Source organism: Lepisosteus platostomus, chromosome 6 (genome assembly GCF_059453375.1).
Source record: "Lepisosteus platostomus isolate fLepPlt1 chromosome 6, fLepPlt1.hap1, whole genome shotgun sequence".
NCBI lineage: Eukaryota > Metazoa > Chordata > Actinopteri > Semionotiformes > Lepisosteidae > Lepisosteus > Lepisosteus platostomus.
In genome coordinates, this window is record NC_142616.1 from 52,039,913 (window position 1) to 52,059,421 (window position 19,509).

Consider the following 19,509-nt stretch of genomic DNA (forward strand, 5'->3'; position numbering starts at 1 on the left):
GACACCTGCCACTCTTCCCTGATCTTAGCACTGCAACCCAAAACAATGGTCTGAACTACATTCAATCATGACATCCATGTGCAATATGAGCTAACAACAAACAATGGGGTCATGCACATGAAGGAAAGGAGCAGGGTGATTGAGTTTATGGGGGAAACAAAATTTAAAAAGCTATATTTATTTAAGAAAGCTTCAAATGGCCTTCAGTACATTTTGAGCAAGAGTGAAACACCTAAGCAATAAACATCCCCTCTGGAGAACTCTGGGAGTCCAGCACTCCTGGCTGAAAACTATGTACATGTGTATCTGCAAAAGAGATTTATCTAATATAAGGCAATATAATAATAATAATTGCTTACACTTATATAGCGCTTTTCTGGACACTCCACTCAAAGCACTTTACAGGTAATGGGGAATTCCCCTCCACCACCACCAATGTGCAGCATCCACCTGGATGATGCGACGGCAGCCATAGTGCGCCAGAACTCTCGCCACACATCAGCTATCAGTGGGGAGGAGAGCAGAGAAATGAAGCCAATTCATAGAGGGGGATTATTAGGAGGCCATGATTGGTAAGGGCCAATGGGAAATTACACCCCTACTCTTTTCGAGAAACGCCCTGGGATTTTTAATGACCACAGAGAATCAGGACCTCCGTTTTACGTCTCATCCAAAGGACGGTGCCTGTTTACAGTATAGTGTCCCTGTCACTATACTGGGGTATTAGGACCCACATGGACCGCAGGGTGAGTGCCCCCTGCTGGCCCCACTCACACCTCTTCCAGCAGCAACCTTAGTTTTTCCCAGGAGGTCTCCCATCCAGGTACTCACCAGGCTCACACCCGCTTAGCTTCACTGGGTTGCCAGTATTGACTTGCAGAGTGATATGGCTGCTGGCAATATAAGAGTCTCCAGAGAAAGGCAAACGCTTTATCCCCATTTTATGGTACTACAGTGCACAATCTACACTTTCACAGAGCTTACTTATTTTCTAATTAAATTAAAGATTACCTACATTACCACCACAAACACATGGAAATTGATAAAATCTCTCTTGTATACACAGCATTATTGATAAGGCTAAAACAGTACTTCAAGTCACTTATGTATGTTTGAAAAATACCCAATTAAAGAGAACAACGCCAAACTGACAGTTCCTTCTAACAGAAAGCAGGTATAGCACTTTGACACACTGAGCATGTTGCAACAAGAGTGAAGGTAGATCAGCTAAATTTGTAAGAACGGAAAATAACTGAGGGAATATGTTTTTTTTAAATGTCAATTTATGATCATGTGCATTTCTGGGACATACAACAATGAGGATTTCATTTCATACTTTTTTTATTGACATCCTGTTCAAAAACAGGTCATATATAACAGGTAATAGTAGACAAAGTGTTTAAAAGAATGCTGTACAAATATGCAAAAGAATAAATTAATGGCATATTCTTTTGAAGATCCATTTTTTAATTCAAATGCAGGTTTTATTAAAACAACCAAGAACCAGCTTACCAAATTAGATGGCTTACTATATATTACATGCTTTGTAAACCACATAATAAAAATGCTCACAAATAAAGAAAACCAGATACAATCTATATACGTTATTGACAATTACGTACACATTCCTTCTCTTGGGAGGAAGTAGAGCACCTGTCCATGGAGTCCAGCATGGAATGCAATAACTGCTTAAAAAAACAGGCCTAGTGTTGTTTCATTACGGTTTAAGCTAAGGAACTAGGATATCCAGTTGAAGTTCAAAGAAAGAATACTTTCTTCAAAATAAAGAGGTAGGATAGCCCTCATGAGCAAAATAATCTGGAAAAAAAGGCTTGGATTGCAGTTGCAAAGGGATTTCTTTCAGAAGGTGTTACCTGGTGATATTTATTGCCAGGTAAGTATTATAATTATATATATGATAATATTTAATATTTATTGCGAATACCAAGTGGGGAAGGCTCAATGTTTTGCTTCAGCAAAACACACCACATGTTTTCTTGGATATAATTTTAAAAATACTGGTATTTAGCTCTATGGCTTTTGTAATAATGCAAAAATCTTGCAACTTGTTGAAATCTTGTCAGAGTGCATCAGACAAACAAAAAAGGACGCAAATGTTTATTTTTGCAAAAATATGGTTTTAAAAAATATTGTACAATGCATCCATTCAGTGGAAAACTGAGGTAACCATTCATGTTGTGCACTTTAATACACGAAAGTTTTAAAAACTCATATGTAGTCATAGTACACATTAAAACTGGTAACTGCCAAAATAAAATAATCCCAATTCACCTCAGTAGCTGTATAAAATTACATCAACATTTCAGTTCTAATAAAAGTTCCTTTAGTTCTTAAAACCAAAAGATCGGTACAAAATATCCTAAAACTTAATTTCCAGTTAAGAGTCAATCCTTCATTTCAACAGGGTCCTGAATTTTTTTAAAGTACCTTTTGTAAGAAAAGCTCCTTCAGGATTCCAGTACGCTTGACTGATAAGGAAGTTATCATTCCTTATTTTCTATCCTTAGGTCTGAATGGTCTTTAACAAGTTTATTGAGTTATTTTGTTGCTGTTCACAGCACATTTACTACAACATAGTACTACAACATAATGACAGTATCTTTGGAGTGCTCTTCTGTACTTAAACCAAGTGCCATTGATACACAAGTCCAAAGCAAGCTTTTCTCGGGCCAATGTCTTACTGGACATCTGCATAAGATATGCTTGTGCAAGAATTTTGTAAGATATCTTTGCAGAGCTTTCTCATTTCACAGGTAGACCTCCCATCTCTTGGACTACTTTTTTGGAAATCCTTGTTGGAAAATAAATTCATCCAAGGCACATGAAGTTTCATCCAACATGATCACAAAACAGTTCCTTGCTGGTGACTAAACTATTGTTCCAGGCTTGGAATCCTCGTGCCAGTACAACATCTGGTCTTCAGGATCTAAGCTGTTTTCCATTTGGCTGCTCATGGCGTTTTCCATTTGGTTCACATCTATGTAGGATCTGAAAAACAGCACTGAAGAGTCAATCACAACAAGATCATCCCATCTCCTTGTAAGGCAGGAGAGAGAGCATGCATGCCTTTTTCAACATAAGAACACTCCTTTCCTCAAATTTAACCATATGTTGCAATAACAACATTGAACACACAATGAAATATGCAGCACATTTCAGACAATAGAACAGCCAAGTTAAAACATGTTATCATAAAAGCTTGACGGTTGCTTAACCGTTTTGTGCAGTGTTCTGTGCAACACAAGGTTAAATTTACATACTAAAAAAGATGCAGTACACACTTTTGCATTGCGAAAAGCCAAGCACTTCGTCCAATCAAATATGCAGGGGTCACATTTTTTCCTCACGATAAAAATGCCCAGCATTTAAAAAAAATAACACTTGCTTAGAAAGCAATCCCACCACCATTTTTTAAACTGAAAGCAATTCAAGCCAAAGCATTTTTTTTGTTGTAGAATCACTGTTCATTTTGCTGTTTTGGCTCACCCTTTGTGTATGTAGTCTTATTGATTAGTTGTTAATTCTCTTCTGTAGTACAACTGGAAGCAACAGGACCAAACATCCCTACTGATCCTGGAGCACACATCATCATCTTATCATATCTCCTTGACATATACACAGCGGGATATCTGCACGCAAGAAGTTTACAATTATGTTTGACAGTGAGTAAAATACCATAAGGTATTGCTTTGTACAAAGCACACAAAAGAAATGTGACCTCTGAATGTTTCCTTGGAAATAGTAGTGGAATATTTAGGTCTTATAATATAGACCTAAAAAAACGTGCAGTTACAGTTCATTTTCTGGGAGAAAAACATTATAGTTCCTACTTACCACACCTATTCACTTCAGAAGGCAACCCATGGTTAAAAAAAACAGTCCAGAAAATCACACACACAAACATCCCCCCTACACACCATATGATGTTACTTACTACTGGTGGTTAAACTTAGCATGAGAGTATTTAATAATGGTCTCATTTCTGCAGATGTGCTGCCGCTCAAGGACAGAAACCTGGGACTCTGTCTGATAGCATGCGGAGGAGGAAGAGAGGAATGACAGGGTGGAAGAGGAAGAGGGGCTAACTGGACCACAGACAAAGGAACAGCACTGCTGTCGCTCAGCACCATAAGAGCCAGCTGAGTAGAGGCAGGATCTAGAGCTATAAGAAAAGGGGCATTAAAGAAAACATCATAAGAAGCAGCCTGAACACATTTCATATGCTACATAAACAAATAGGTTCCACTTCAGCCTTTTATTAAAGCTGATGTAAAAAGAGTTGATTGGATTATAATTCGATACAGGGCACAGAAAGTGCAGTGGAATCCAGAACACTGGAGATACTTCATGTGTCCCTCATAGCAGGCTGTTTTTTTTAAGAAAGCTGATATGGATTGATGTTTGGGTGATGAAATGTTGCGGTTGCCCAGAGTTGGCATAGGAAATAGATATCAGTGGTCATAGATCTAAAGGTCTGAGTTACTTTAAACCAGTGTTTCTCAACCCTACCCATCCCATAGTACACTTCCAGAAACGACAATCTAGATGTGTATCACACTTTCCTCCACACAATCACATCACAGGCCTGAGCGTGTTATTAATATTATGATTAAACTTTATTTCAATGTTTAATTTGACTTTGCCTAGAAGTTGACTTATCCTGACAGGAACTGATGACAGTGAAACCCAGAGCTTTTGGTCAGTCTCTCTCAGATATTTTTGTCTTGTATGCCTGTCAAACTTGAACACCTAAACTCAACATCACACACGTTTCCCATGTAAACAGTTTTCTGTCTCACATGTGTACACAGAACGAGCAGCTTGACGCTTTGGTTACTCCACAAAACCTGTTATATAAAAACAGTTTAATCTTTTTTATTTTTCTCAGATGGGAATTCCCCAAAATGAAAAGTCCAAACATCTCTGCAGTACACTGGTTGAGAAACTATGCTTTAAAGTAGTTCTAGAAAAGGGTGGAGAAGTACAAAGTAGTTAAAAGGCTTCAAGGATTAGAACGAGGTTCTCCTTCTGAATTTACATCAAGAACAGCAGTGTCTGTGCTCATTTCTCACCTGTTGTGGGTCGGGGTGGGGGTGCAGGCAGTGCTGTAAGAGCTGGGGTACGGCTGACGATCAGAAAACAGGGCATCACTCTCAGTGAGGCCTACTGCCAGGTGACTCCGCCAGTTTGCTGAGCTGGCAGCCGAAGAAACTGCGATAAAAAACACATTTTACAATGAGGTAAAAACAAACAGCGGAACATTGGTTTAAAACATTCAGGCTTCAGAAATATGCAGCTTTAAAAGGTGCTGCTATTAATCTTCCACTGAAAACAAATCTCAATTATCTTTGCTTGTTAAGGCAAGCATAGGCTTTAGGCAGTTAAAAATGAAAAGGTACAGCACTGCAATGCAAGAGAATGTAATAGCTTTCCCTTATAATGACTATAAATGGTAGACGGTCTTTACCTGAAGAATATGATGGCGCCCTACTGGTGTGGCAGAAAGGAACATGCATAGTGGGGTAGCCTAGACTTTGCTGTGATCCTCTGTCATAGTCGTAGCCTGCCAGCAGGCTGCGTCCCTGGTCCCTGTGCCCAGTGTTACGGTGGTACCAACCACGGAGGTGCTCAGCCACCAGTGCCTTCTGGATGTTTTTAGTTATTTGTTCGTTTTTAGCACCTGGTCTGCTCCTGGGAGGTCTGAAGGTTGCGTAGGGGTTTTGGGAGAGGCTGTCCGTCTCGTCATCAAAGTAACGGCACTGTCTTTCGTGTCCACAATAGTTCGACATGCGGTACGAGGGATTCACGTTGTAATGACCCTCGGATTCGTTCTCGTACATGTAGGGTCCGTTGGAGTAGGGGTCGGGGTCGGTATAAGCTGGGTAGCCCGTGACATAGTAGGCGGTGGAAGTCGGATGCGGTCGGGCTGGGTACCCGCAATACCTGGAGTCATTCTGGGCAAGATTGGGCATGCTCCCTGTGTTTGCATAGATGGGCTTCCTGTGCCGCCGCCGGTCCCTGGTGCGAGAGTCCACTGTGCGGTACTGCGGGTGTGGCTGGCTGTTTGTGCCGTACTCCACACTGGACTGGCTGGTGTACGACGACCCATCGTCAAGGACCTCGGTGCTGTTGCTCCTCTTGGCCGGTGAGAGAGGAAATATCGTCTTTTCCGGCTCGGCATCTGAAAGGAGGAGTGTCTGAGATTCCAAGCTCCCACTGCGTTGCCTAAAGTGCTGGGGTGTCCCTTCAGACCTGAAAAGAAAACAAAAAACAGGACTGACTGCTTTGTCTTCCACATACCTGTCCGGCTAACTGCAAATGGAAGTATTTCAGGTAGCTCTGAGAATACTATTTTTATACTAGTTCACTTTGTGAAACTTATTAACAGAAAATAACTGACTTTGTTGTGACTTATCAATACTGCTGAGCCACATTTTCTTGAGATTAAAACCTTTTTGTTGTCTTCCTGGATGAGAATGTGGACTGCATTTCACAGGTGTGAGTGCCATACTTCCAGAACCCTTTCTGCCACTACCCGTCCTATTTAAACTTGGAAATCGGTGTGTTGGAGCTGCTCACCTGAGCTGACTGCTGCTGTAGGCATTGCGTGTCATGACTGGTGTTGGTGGCATGCTCCTCGCATCACGAGGCTGCCTTGCTGGAATTTTGTAAGGGCTGCTGTGTGTTGATAAGGCTTCTCTGTGATCATAAGATAGGGAGTCCTGAATGATGTCACTGTAATTCAACCTGCAAACGATACAACAAATACAGGCTATTTACACACTGACAGGCCATTTTCTTACAGGCAACACTAATCAGCAAACAAAAGACAAAAACAGATGTTTATAAGGTAGTTTTTCTTGTAAGATGCGTTTTAAGCGTGCTGCTGTTATAACATCTTTCTGTCTCACGCTTTTCATCCACAATTGTTTTGACTTGTACAAAGTCTGGGGAGGCCCAATGTGAAATATAGCCAGGTTAAAAAGGCCAGCACCCCTACTCACGCAGTGCCATGAGATTAATGCATACTCTTCTCAAAGTTATACTGATTTCACCCGAAAATAAACATGGCAGATAGTATTTTAGATATTCAATTCCTGGAATAAAACATTTATACAGCCATTTGGAACTTGTCCTGATGCTGACATGCAGAAAACATGTATTATTAAGTAAACAGAACATTAAATGCAAAAGATTAACTTGCAGAATTTGAGATTGAGAAAAAAGATTCCCATCTAACTAAACAGTGTTTTTATTCTCCCTGAAAGAAATTGTGATATCTCAGGATGTGCCTGAACCAAGAAAAGGGTCTTACCTGGTGGTGGCTTTGTCATGGTGTTGGTCACTGGAGGAGGCTCTTCCCTCAGGCTCATATTCGATCCCCAGAGACTGAGGGGGACTGGGCCGGGGTGAGTACTGAACAGAGCATGACCGGGCTCTCTGAGCCCCAGCAGAATCATCTGGCATAAAACAAAGCAAAACACTTTCAGAAAATTCTGTCCTAAAGACTGGAGGTACAGGCACCAATACTGATAGGTGTCTCTGCGCACTTCCTAGATTGATATGTTACTCCTCATAATCATTCATCCTTAATCAAATCTGAGGGTCAAGGAAAACAAAGTTTTTTGGCTTGTCATCTTTATTCACTGTCTGAAGTTTCAATGTTCTGTGCGCACGTCTTGATTTTAAGGATGTACAGTAGTAGGTGTTGGCTGGATATGATTTCAGGAATGTAAGCAGTACAGGCTAGTGCAGGGGATGTCTCTGGATTCTATGACACTGCAAGTCTTTGCTCCAGCAAAAAACTTAGTTTTCAACACCAGGGTTAATGGAGCAATTCAGGATCGATTCAGTACTTAATTTATTGGAAAGTTCAAAGTACCATAAAAACGCAAATAAGCTTTTCTACATTACCATCATCGAGTGTAAGGCTGTCAGACAAGGAACTGCACTCAGAACGCATCACATCATCTGAAAAAATAATGGAAACAGACTGTGAGCATAGCAAACATACACAATACAAAGCTAGATGGAATGCTTCCAAAACTCAAAACTCCTTTTCCTGTTTCGTACCCAGAACTCCAAGCACAGGTAATTTAAAAAAAGAAAACTTACATGTACGTGGGCTTATATTCAACTACGTCTGCATGTAGAAATGTACTGTGTAGACCTTTAAATACCCAAATACAATAAGATTACTGATTTCAATTGATAGACTACTCTTCTTTTCAACTAACTACATTAATTGAATGAAGCATAAAAACTGAACTTTGTTAATAGTCTCTATATAAATATCAAGTGGCAACTCAAGCAAACAGTATATGACAGTTCACATTCTGGGTTTTATCCAGAAAATGCTTTCTTGCACAACTATGATTAACTGTAATATGAACCATCAGTGTAAAATGAACATAAGTGCATAAACCACCTTATAAAAAAGTATAAGCTTGTAATAACCACACCTGCAGATCGCACTTCTTAATATTAATCTAAAAACTGTCCGTATATGTAGGCTGTTTAGCAGAGTCACTGTCATTACGATCTAGTTCCTGATCTCTGACTGGTTTTAAGCTGTTATTCAGGTTAAGGTAAGTTACCCAGATGTGCCCATGAGTACATCAGCTGTAGGTCAAGATTTGCTCTTGAAGAGGTGTGCACTTTGATAGTCCCTTACCATGTGCTCTTTACACTACCCTGATACCAAAGTTATAAAGCATTAAAATGCAACTGTTTTTTCTAGACAGAAAAAATTTGTATAACTGATACATTTTTAAAAGGTTTAAATTAATGTAAAGTCATGAATATGTTTATATAATCTACTATTATATAAATGGAAACCTATCACATAACTGCTGAAGCACATATTTAAAAGGCTGCATGTACTGTAGATACCACAGAATTTTATATTTAATGTATATACAAAGCAAACAGATATAGACGTGTAGATTTTTCATATACTGTAGTTTATATTTTATATAAAAATTTTACATCCAAAAATATATTAATATAAATTAACTTGTTCTAAAAGGTAATGTGAAAGGGAAATCTGAACCTGTCAATTTCTACTGCATGTTTTAAAATACTCCTAAAATGTAAGATATGCAACTTTATTTTATCATTTTAATAAATTACAAAAACATATTCTGAAGCACTTAAACTAAGAATGGTGGCAGTAGTGAATGAGGGGAATGAATAGTATTCCCCTGTAGCCCCATATATTACTAATTAAAAAAAACATGGCAGCTTTCATAAAATGAACATGTATTCATCTGAAAATGAATACACAAACTTAATAAGAATGCATTTATTATTTGATGTTGTAAAATTTCAGTTATCAAGGATAATAGCAGGCATGTGCATGAGTACTGAAATATCTAAAATACTACCAGTATATTAAATTTATTGTGAAGACTAGCTCAATTTATTTTTCCAGCTGTAAAGGTGCGTCACACTACTTATTAACAGCTAATAAGTCTGAGTAGAATTCTTAATTTTAATTTAAAAGTAGATAAAACATAATAAACTTCAGGATCATTGATGGTACCATGGTAATTTTTCATTCAGAGCCCAAAACTAATAACCTATCTCAATACCCTGTGAATCTTTAGCAAAAAAGGTAGCAACTATCATGAAGGCCAAAGCAGGAGAAATTACACCAACATCCTCCAACAAGTAACCCGTGAAGACAGAATTTGCATGTTTAAGTACAAATACGAGCAGCATGGTGGATATAAATTGATGGATCTAGGAGGGATCTAGGAGATCTGGGATTGGGAGGCAAATCCCAATTTAAAAAAAAAAACTTAAAGCTTACTGTCAGACAAGTTCAGGCAAAACAGAACACAACAACTTCTGACTTAAAAATTATTTAAAACAGAGATAAAGCCTTTCATGTTAACCCAATGGCATAAACTAATGTTCTCCCAGAGTGTGTGCAGCCACTCTTACCTGCCATGACCAGAGATGCTCTATGCGTAGGCCTCTTGCCACTTTTGATTCTGTAATCATTGATTTCATCTTCTATCTCCTGCAGTCTTCTCAGTGCATCGAGACAGTTTTGTTTTCTCTTTTTCTTCACAGTTTTGCATAGTTCAGTTTCACTGGCCAGCTTCTTGGCAGCTTCTACAATCTTCTGCTGCAGGGCAAACCTGCTCTCCAGGTTCTGCAGATAGGGATCCTGAAAGCACCAGCATCTCGAGTGAATTTAAAGTAAACACACAGTTGACTTAAGAAATTCACTCGCCACCTCTTAATTGCAAACATTCTTTTAAGGATCCGGGTTTCCGCAAGAAATGGAGAGAGAATACTCTTCTCCCCCAGCCCACATACTCAAGAGAGGCTACAGACACCAAACAAAAACATTGTAGATATCATGACATGAATCAGGACCTGAGATATTTTACATCTCCTGTTACATTCTGCACAAACCTCATCGTAAGGAAAAAGGTCGTCCAGTTTGAAAGCCGTGCCCACTCTTCTTCGTACACGAGGGGCCTTTTCCCCCGCAGATAAGGGGTACTCTTTCGGCAGCCTGCCAGTCAGTTCCTTAAAGAAACATTTAAAAGTCAACTTCAGCAATTCAAGATTTCCTTTAATCACCTTCAAATATTATCCAGATTGTCATCTTATATTTGTCTGCATCAAATATGTATTTAAAAAGGTTATATGTATACTTACAGCTTCTCTCAAGCATATCTTCTTCAATTCTTCTAATTTCTGAGCCAGCACATCCTGTAAATCTTTCTCTTTCTTTTTCAGCTCGCATATCTTCTCTTTCTTTTGGTCTTCACTGACCTCGGAGTCCTGAGACCCTGAAACATAAATTTAGCTTTTCTCAGCATGATTTTGTTTTAATTTTCAGGAATCATTAATTAAGCACATGACTACTAAAGAATTCATTACTGTTTTCACACTCCTTTCAGTCTCCAGTTACGGTTTCGCATTCGTTGAAATGTTTCTTAAGGCAGCTTAAAACGCATGAGTTTAAATCTAAGGCTCGAAATGGTTTTCCTGAAGCTTGGGTTCTGTTACTTGCAAAAGTGATGTTTAATCACGAAGGGGATCAGAATTATCTAAGATTCCACATAAAGCCAGAAAGATTCACCGCAGCAGAACATAGGACATGTTCAAATAACACATAATGACTCATACTCTGTATGTACCTTCTACATCATATAATTAAACACTATATGAATGATTCATGTAAATGTGGAAAAGCACAGCAGCAGTTAAAGAATTAACAGTAATTCAGGCATATCATACAAACATTTTATTTTTCGAAAGATTAACATTCCATTCCAACCAAAAGGAAAGAAAAAACAAATGACTGATCTCACAAATTCTAGAATGCTTCCCACTGCGGTTTAGATTTTTATGATGTTTCAGACAAAGCTGTTGAGTTGTCTTGTTAAAACAATGTCCCAAAGAACATTAATTTGTCATGAGAATTTTTAATTTTAGCTGTATTAATAGTACAGAGACAGCTACCTGAGGACACAAGACTCCCATTGCTGGCCATGATGAGTGGATTTTTGCCTTCAATGTGTCCTAGTTTTGACATCTTTGGTGCTCCTGTGTCAGTCAGGTCCATGGCAATATCCCCCAAACTTCTTGCTGTTGGTATTTTTGCCTTTTACAAGAAAAAGTAAACTTACCATCAAATTACACTCATGGGAATATCTTAAACTAGGATAGCCCACTTCAGCCTCCTCCTATCTCAATAGTATCATTTTACTGGAATATTTTCAAAACGATTGCTGGAATTTTCATAATCTCACTTTTCTACGTGCTAGGCATTCTTGGTAGAGCCCTTACATACTACCTGTTTCCCAGTACAGTCTATCAGGTCCAAAAATGTATGATTCATGTAAGATATCAAATTTCTAAAACAAAATGTGTTAGAAAGGGGAGTCTGAAGCATTAATAGCATGGCTGTGCAATCCTGGTCATGAATGGACAGTATTTACAAGTTTTCATTGTAACCCAGCTCCTAATGTGATCATTCAGAGACCTGGAAAATCTGCAGACACCCCAGCCCATCTGGACCAGCATAAGCAGTCCCAATTTACCGTATTAGCATATGAAACCAAACTCCTAACTTTCCAATATTTGCAACTAAACAAAACCAAGAATATAAATAACTTAAATAAATGGATAGATTTAAAAAGAGATGGAAATGCCCAGATGCTGTCTATGAGGATATATCTGTGAAAATTCTTTATCCTTTAAAATGAAACCCTTTGTATTAGTCGTGAGACTAGATAAGCCCAAGGGTTTGGTAACTTACTTTGCTCTGCTTTCTGTCCAAGTAAAACTGATGTTGACTGATTGCCATCACCCAGATGGTCTTAATCACAGAATGGCTTGCATACCATGTGTGGATCACCAGTCCTGTCTGTCCAAAAGTACGTTTAGAAACTGTTCTTCTGAAGAAAAAGAAGAAAAAAAACTTGCTCAAGCTGTAAATTTAACTAACAGCATTTTTAGCCAGCAAAGTCTTTTAAAAACAAACAGTGGAATCCAGGAAGAGTATAATCCAGTTTTACAGTCAAAAAACTGTGCACAATTGTATTCATCTGAAGGATCTAATTCACAAAGAGGAACTAACTACATCAATAGAGCAGTGGAAGATTTACAAGTCCTCATGTGTTCTCTATTTTCACAAGCTCAATTTACTGATATGTGAAAATGCTGTTCATTCATAATATTCCCTGGACATGGGGAAAGAAAAAAAATGTAGTATATTTGTGACCAGTCAGCACAATACATTTGGTCAAAACATTAGATTCTTGTTGCAAGAATAAACAGCTAGTGGCAGCCTGAGAAGTTCCTACCCTTCTGCATTTATATTATTTTTATGTAGTACTGGAATATGTCTAGCCAGCAAATCATGAGGAACATAAAACTAGGTTTATTGATTTCGAAAGCTTTCCACATAAATGTTCAAGTGGGTGTCCGTGATAAAGTCTTGTCTAATGTTCATCACCATACTTGGTCTTACCTATGGGGGTCGTTAACCTCAACGGCAAATTTCTTTTCACGAAAGTACAGGTTCTCTAGTTGCTTCCACTGGTACAACTATGAGACAGAAAACAAGACATGGAATGACGCAATTAGGTGACTTGAATCATTAACGGCAATACTGACACTGCCTGCCGTTTTGGAACTGCCTAGAAAAATGTGATATCTTATTTCCATTTCCTACCAAATCCTTCGAAGAGATGACTCTTTATCAGCAAGGCCTTTTCAGGATAAGAAAAAAGGGCAAAAATCCCTTCTATCCGCTGGAAAAGCAGAAGAGAACATTCCGCTCCCTTTTGGTCCTCCGGTATTAGAAGAAAACTTAGGTGTATCTTCGGGATATCAGACACATCTCAAACCTATATGTCCTTGAGGCACTCTGCATTTGACACACTGCGCAGCCTGCCGCATAAGTAATTTCAAACGAACGATCAAGTGGTTGGCTGATTCACAAACTTTGATAAAAAAAATACTGTTTGATAACCCACATCATCATCTAATTTCTAAAAGAACAGAGGAGCTTAAACAGCACAGTTCCCATTTTCTAAAATCGCTGTGAAACTAAACCTCTGTCAAATCTAGAACTCCTGTGTGCTAACATGTCACCCTCATTACATTTCGCCTGGAGGGACAATGCAAATAATAAGGCTAGTTTTTAGCCTCCTTCACAGCACCAGCTAAATCATTTCCTCACTGAGAAAACATTTTTCAAATGTACAAACAGATCACGTCTTCGATTATCTAAGAAAATGGTTAAGAAGTTTTACCAAAACGCTCAGTGCTGTATACACTGCAACAATAACACAGTTCCAAAGGCGAAACTAGAGGTTAAAAAGATGAGAAGTGTACTGAATGGACGAGTCATTCTTCAAACCAACCTAACATTAAGTAGAGCTCAGTCATTAAATACAGGGCACATTATGTTTTTTCTTTTAAAATAATAATTACTAAGAAATCCAGTATATTCCTTTCCCTGGTTTACTGCACTGGATTTAATTTCTTTAAAATGCAAAAAAATCAATTATTTATGAAAGTTTTAATTTCTGCATTCCTTATTACATATATACACACACACACACACACACACACACACACACACAACACCTGTCGCACTAGGTTTCCCTTTCAGGCAATTTTCCATTTTAACTGTTTCACTTTGCTTGGATAAATAAAAACTATGTACACTATATATTTACGGATCAAGTACTACCCACAGTCATTAATATCTCGAAACACAATAAAACATTTCCCACTTATCTATATATTTTTATAATATCGAAAACATGTCCAAGCCATAGTTTAAGATAAGTTTGCAAACATAAATGCAAATGCGTTTATCCAGCTACTTACCAAATCCAATTTTTCTGCCTACCATGTCCTGACAGCAAGGACAGATTAAAATCCACAGAATAGTTTCCCACAGGAGCGTGGCTTCCTCAAACAATACTCCCTTGTCTGGTTTCAGACAGCCTAAAGGTGCAGCAGAAGTTTCACTCTGCTGCTGTAGTCCTGCCCACTGCCTACTGTCTCTGACATCAGACACCACAAATAGGCCTGCCCTGCTCTAACCCACCTTGGCCACACTAGAATAAAAATCTCAGCCGACCGGCTACCAAAATGTCCACTTAATTGCAGGAAATAAACTCTTTTTTAACATATGTGAAAAACAAACCGTACAAACTTAATGTGGCTCCAAACCTTCAGCTCTCACATACTTCTGTCACCAGCAAACAAGAAGAACAGGTCAGGCTCGATGCAGGTTTCTTTTATATTGTCTCTAGATAAAAAAAAAATGTGTACTTTTTCTTTTCCATTATATAGTTTTCTTTTTTGTGTTCTCAGCCCAGGTATGCTTTGATTATTTCCTTGTTTTTTTAAGGATGGCTCAATACCCCATGTTGTTCAACCCGTCCTCTACCTCACAACACAAATATTTCTGGCATCTACTACTTCTGAGTAATCATTAATCAGGAGCCCACTGGGCAAATCAGTTCTTAAAGGAGTGCAGGTCTCAAACTACATATTGCTTAATTATTGTCAAATGGAAAATTTTGTCTGTTTCCAGTCATGTGCAAAAGGACAATAGAACTGATCTTTGAGGAATCCGATAAAATACAACACTCAAACCTTCCATTAACCCTTCAACCTGGGGTATTCTATCCATTCTGCAGCAAATGTATTTGTCAATCAGCTCCCCAATTTTATAATTGACAACAGGATCAAAATATTGATTATTGATACTGGTTGCAAGTAGCAGACTGGAAGGGTCAAAAATAGTGCAGGTGCTGCAGAAAAGCACATTACAATTAAATAAAAGGACAAGAAATGAGAATGGGTAATTGTGAAGATAATTTCACCAATACACATTTAAACACTAAATATTAATGGAATGCTTATAAAATAATAATTTTCCATGGATATGGATCATTTACTGTTAGGCTCCAAACTCGAGCAATATTACATATATTAAAATATTTTATATACAGCATATAATCTATATATTCTTCACGGTTCATCTGTTTAGATTATATTATTTGATAAAGAAATTCATGATAAATTTCATAAGACTGTGTGACTACTATTCAGTCTTCGTTTTCAAGTATAAACTACTTGACATATCTGTTATGGACATGAATGACAACGACAATCCATTTGAACCTGAACTCTCTTTTGAGTGTTCAAGTGAGAGGTTTACACTATTTATATTTTCAAAGATTTGGGACCATTATATTTATTGTTCAGAATGCCAATTAGTACTCATTTTTGATAGCAGTAAAGAAGACTAGCAATTTGTTTTTAGAAGCATGATTTTTCCCGGAACCCAACAATATGGAAATGAAATGAAAAAAGGTGAACTGAAGTTGGAACACTTTCTGCCTGACCAGTGCTGCCGTTTCAAACCGCAAGGCAGTTCAAGTCTGAGTCAACCTTAACAGTGTACAGTACAGTAACAAAAGGGCAATGATGGAAGGAAGCCCTCAATCTCACCACTAACATCTGTTTAAAATAAAACGGAGCAGAAGCCAAACATATTTCTGTCATTTTAAGAAAAAGGTAAATTCCCAGTAAGTAGCATATACAAAGTAAATGTGGTGTAACATGACACTTATCTCCAGCTGGCTGACTGTTTACCTTTGTTTGAATACCTCAAGTATTCAAAGCCATAAAGACTCCTTCAGCAAGTCTGAGGAGAATCAGCAGCCAGTGGATGATTAAAGATTCACCAGCAGACTAAAGAACCTGGAGGTGTCATACTGTAGCTCCCACCACAAGAGCACACTAAAACTGGGAAAAGGTGTCTTAGCTGGATGAAAGAGCTTAATGAACAAAGACACTTTCTAGACCAAAGACCTCAAACAGGAAGCTGCACAATTCAATTATACTAAAGGAACTGAATATTTTTATTTCATGGGTTTTTCCAGTAATTATAGTTACACAGTCTTCTCTTACATAAATGCTAATATAAGTTCAAAAGGATAAGGGAAAGAAATATACTGCTTAAAAAAAAATTTACGTTACATGTTTCTGAACATTTCCATAAAAATAATTTCAAAACATGAACTTTTTGAACATGAACAAGACCTGAGGGTTTTACAAAATACAGTATTACTCCTGCTCAGTACAGGTGGCTGTACAAGCTGTGCTTTTTCAACTCCAGTTGAAGTTATTATTGATTCAGTGAGCAATCACAGAGCACAGGATGTCTGTGAAAGGCGGTGACTCAAAAGTCTGCTACACCTAAGTTGGGTATTCACCCAACCTCAAGTTACTCACAGAACAGTGTCTGTAACTACACAGTTCACTGAAAACTACGGTCAAGATGGGGTCTTCCATCTGTTTATGTCATACACCATAAAACATCTTTTTATTGTGAAAGCTCCAGTATGTATAAAGGAAATGAAGGACCTTTAATCATTTATTTTATTATTCAACCCCTGTATCAGCCAATCAAACGTTTATGTTGCATTTCAATTCTTTTTAAGCAATGTGACATTAAATTTGTTAAACCTAAAGCTTTTTCAAATGCACCAATAGAAGGAGAATGTAAAAGAATATTTTAAAACTTCAGGTTTGCTTTATCACTGTTAACTGCTGATTGAAGAAAAAGGATCGGGAGCCAGTTAAATGAGAAGAAGAAAACACAACATCATACATCTCAGGAATGAGATGCACCGTTTCAGCAGTTTGATCCAGAGCAGGGCCAACCTACTGTACAGGAGCTGGGAGAGACGGTGAGGAGGGTTAAATTCCTTTGCCCTCCTGTCCCCGCTGTGAAAGTACCTGCTGCCTATAAAAAGGCAAGGAGTCCTCCTGTATCTGCTGATGAAGCAATACTTGTACAGTATTAGCAGAAAAACGTTTAAGGTAGTACTGAATTGACAGGGCAATAATAAAGAACTCTTCACTTATCTGTAGGTATCACCTCATCGGCAACACGTGCAGACAGGAAAAAAAAAACTCTTCGGGCTTCAAGCAGGATATATGGTAAATGGCTACTGGAAAAAAATGACTAAGCTAATGTTACCCACTAGTAACAAAACTACCTTAAAGGACACTGTCGACATTCGATATGTCAAACAGGGAAGTATGACAGAGACACACCTGACGGAGTGGCAGAGGGGGAACCCTGACAGAAGGGAACAGATTACAGCACGAATCAGTAAGCGTCTTCCAATGATTCATTCATGTGTGAATGTTTCCTCAATGCCAGTATTACAACTATGCTGTCAAGTCCCTACACCGGTAATTTCAGCAACCATGTAACTTTCATGCAGCAACACTAGGAAAAAACCCTGCAATGCACTGCAGCTTCAAATGTCCAAAATAAACACAGTCTCACATTGCTGCCTGTTTAGTTCCAAAGACCCACAAATGTAATCAAACTAAGTAAAGTTTCAGCAGTTAATACAATATTTAACTTTAATTTGTGTAGCGTTATACTTTAAAAAAAACACTTTCAAATATAGTAGGAGTCATTATTCCATTGTTCCAAAACTTAAAATTTCAAGTCATCATTTCATACAATGGATAACATGCAGTACTCATCAAAATACACTGAAAAGACTGCACCCACATTCGAGTTCAGACGTCATTCATACAAAAGACAACTTGAGAATGCAGACAATCATGAACAGCTTCTAGTTCTCCACCCCACCTTTCAGCTCCCTGTCAACATAATTGTGTTTTATTACCTGATCAGTTGTTTCTTCTCCGTGAGAAATCCACACAGAGTGACATACAGCTTTGCATAAATAAATTAGCATACTGAGTGCAAGGCAGAGAAATCTACTACATAAAGGCCTTGTGAGCTTTGCAGGAAAAGAAATTAGTATAACTATTCATCAGATGACAACTGTTTATACAGTTGCAGATAGAAGGAGCATTATTAATTCAAATTGTTTAAGATTATCACTAAAAATTTTAAAATGTTACACTTACGATCCATCATTTTTGTCTTAAAGAATTTCATGATAAAGAGATAGAGGATTATAAAAGCTACACTTGATACTTCCATTACAAGAATTGCTAAAAAAAGAGTGCAATATTTTGTGATATTTATCATGTTCTTCCCAATATATGGAAAAAAATATACACATTCATATTCAAGTATCAAATATTATATGTATAAGCAAACAGCACAAAAAAAGTACAAAGAAAAAGTTAATGGTTTTACCTTTCTTGGTTTGACTTTGTCCTGCAAGTCGTATTGGCCTATTCCTTTGTAACTGATTCCAAGCCACCAAGGAATTCCCTGTTTGTCCTATGAAACAAAGACTCCATTTTCAGTAACTCCCACATTAATAACTTTAAGCAAGAAAGTACATAAAGACCCTCCCAGAGCTTAAGAGAAGACAGTCTGAAACAGTCTGGAAGATCGGAGAAAACAAACCATCTGTATAAGTTATAAAATAAAATTCAGTCTTTCCCATGTCATCACTTTAGAATAATGTTATGTCAAAACGCAGAACAACTGACTATTGCTCATAGAGTAGATCAGGGGTGAATAATTCTGATCCTGGTGGGCCGGTGTCTCTCTGGGTTTTCATTCCAATGCAGCTCATCACTAGGATTAATGGGACCAGTTTAACAGCTTCTCTAAGCTCTTCAGGTGCTGCTGCTTTGCAAAGACCTAGAAAATGTGCAGCCCTACCAGCATTCCAGAGCCAGCAAGGCTCACCCCTGGAGTAGATAAAGGGTATTCAGGCACATGTTTTGTTCCCCCCCCCCCAAATGCGCACAAATTGACTGCTAACTAGATCTGTCACCTGCTCCTTCTAGAAGTATGCAGAAGTATAGCTTAGCTCAATGAGGAGGCACGTCCAGAAGACATTAGGAAACTCAGTGTATCTCCCTTTTTAACTGCCTTGCTTTGAGCAACATATTCTGCGGAGACAGATGAAGGGCACAATTCCACTGACCCATATATTTCTTCAAGGCGTCTTTAATGGAGCCACTTTTGAGGGCAAC

At 38.2% G+C, this 19,509-nt stretch overlaps 1 protein-coding gene across 8 annotated transcripts in view; it reads right to left on the reverse strand.

The window, feature by feature from the left end:
* Positions 1-1,323: 1,323 nt before the first annotated feature.
* The window catches only part of frmd4ba (FERM domain containing 4Ba), a 65,932-nt gene continuing 47,746 nt past the window's right edge, over positions 1,324-19,509 (reverse strand). For 4 of the 8 annotated variants that reach the window (XM_088636299.1, XM_088636301.1, XM_088636300.1 and 1 more), the window contains exons 11-23: positions 18,716-18,802; positions 13,022-13,098; positions 12,308-12,446; positions 11,509-11,650; positions 10,699-10,832; positions 10,450-10,566; positions 9,970-10,198; positions 7,936-7,992; positions 7,337-7,481; positions 6,601-6,768; positions 5,489-6,273; positions 5,094-5,232; positions 3,514-4,183 (exon numbers count right to left, since the gene is read on the reverse strand). In XM_088636299.1, coding sequence (XP_088492425.1) covers positions 3,955-4,183; positions 5,094-5,232; positions 5,489-6,273; positions 6,601-6,768; positions 7,337-7,481; positions 7,936-7,992; positions 9,970-10,198; positions 10,450-10,566; positions 10,699-10,832; positions 11,509-11,650; positions 12,308-12,446; positions 13,022-13,098; positions 18,716-18,802 — 2,448 coding nt within the window. In that variant the 3' untranslated portion in view covers positions 3,514-3,954. Of the gene's footprint in view, positions 3,010-3,507; positions 4,184-5,093; positions 5,233-5,488; positions 6,274-6,600; positions 6,769-7,336; positions 7,482-7,935; positions 7,993-9,969; positions 10,199-10,449; positions 10,567-10,698; positions 10,833-11,508; positions 11,651-12,307; positions 12,447-13,021; positions 13,099-18,715; positions 18,803-19,509 lie in introns of those variants that run through there. The other 4 variants (XR_015939635.1, XM_088636297.1, XM_088636296.1 and 1 more) reach the window with 4 other exon arrangements.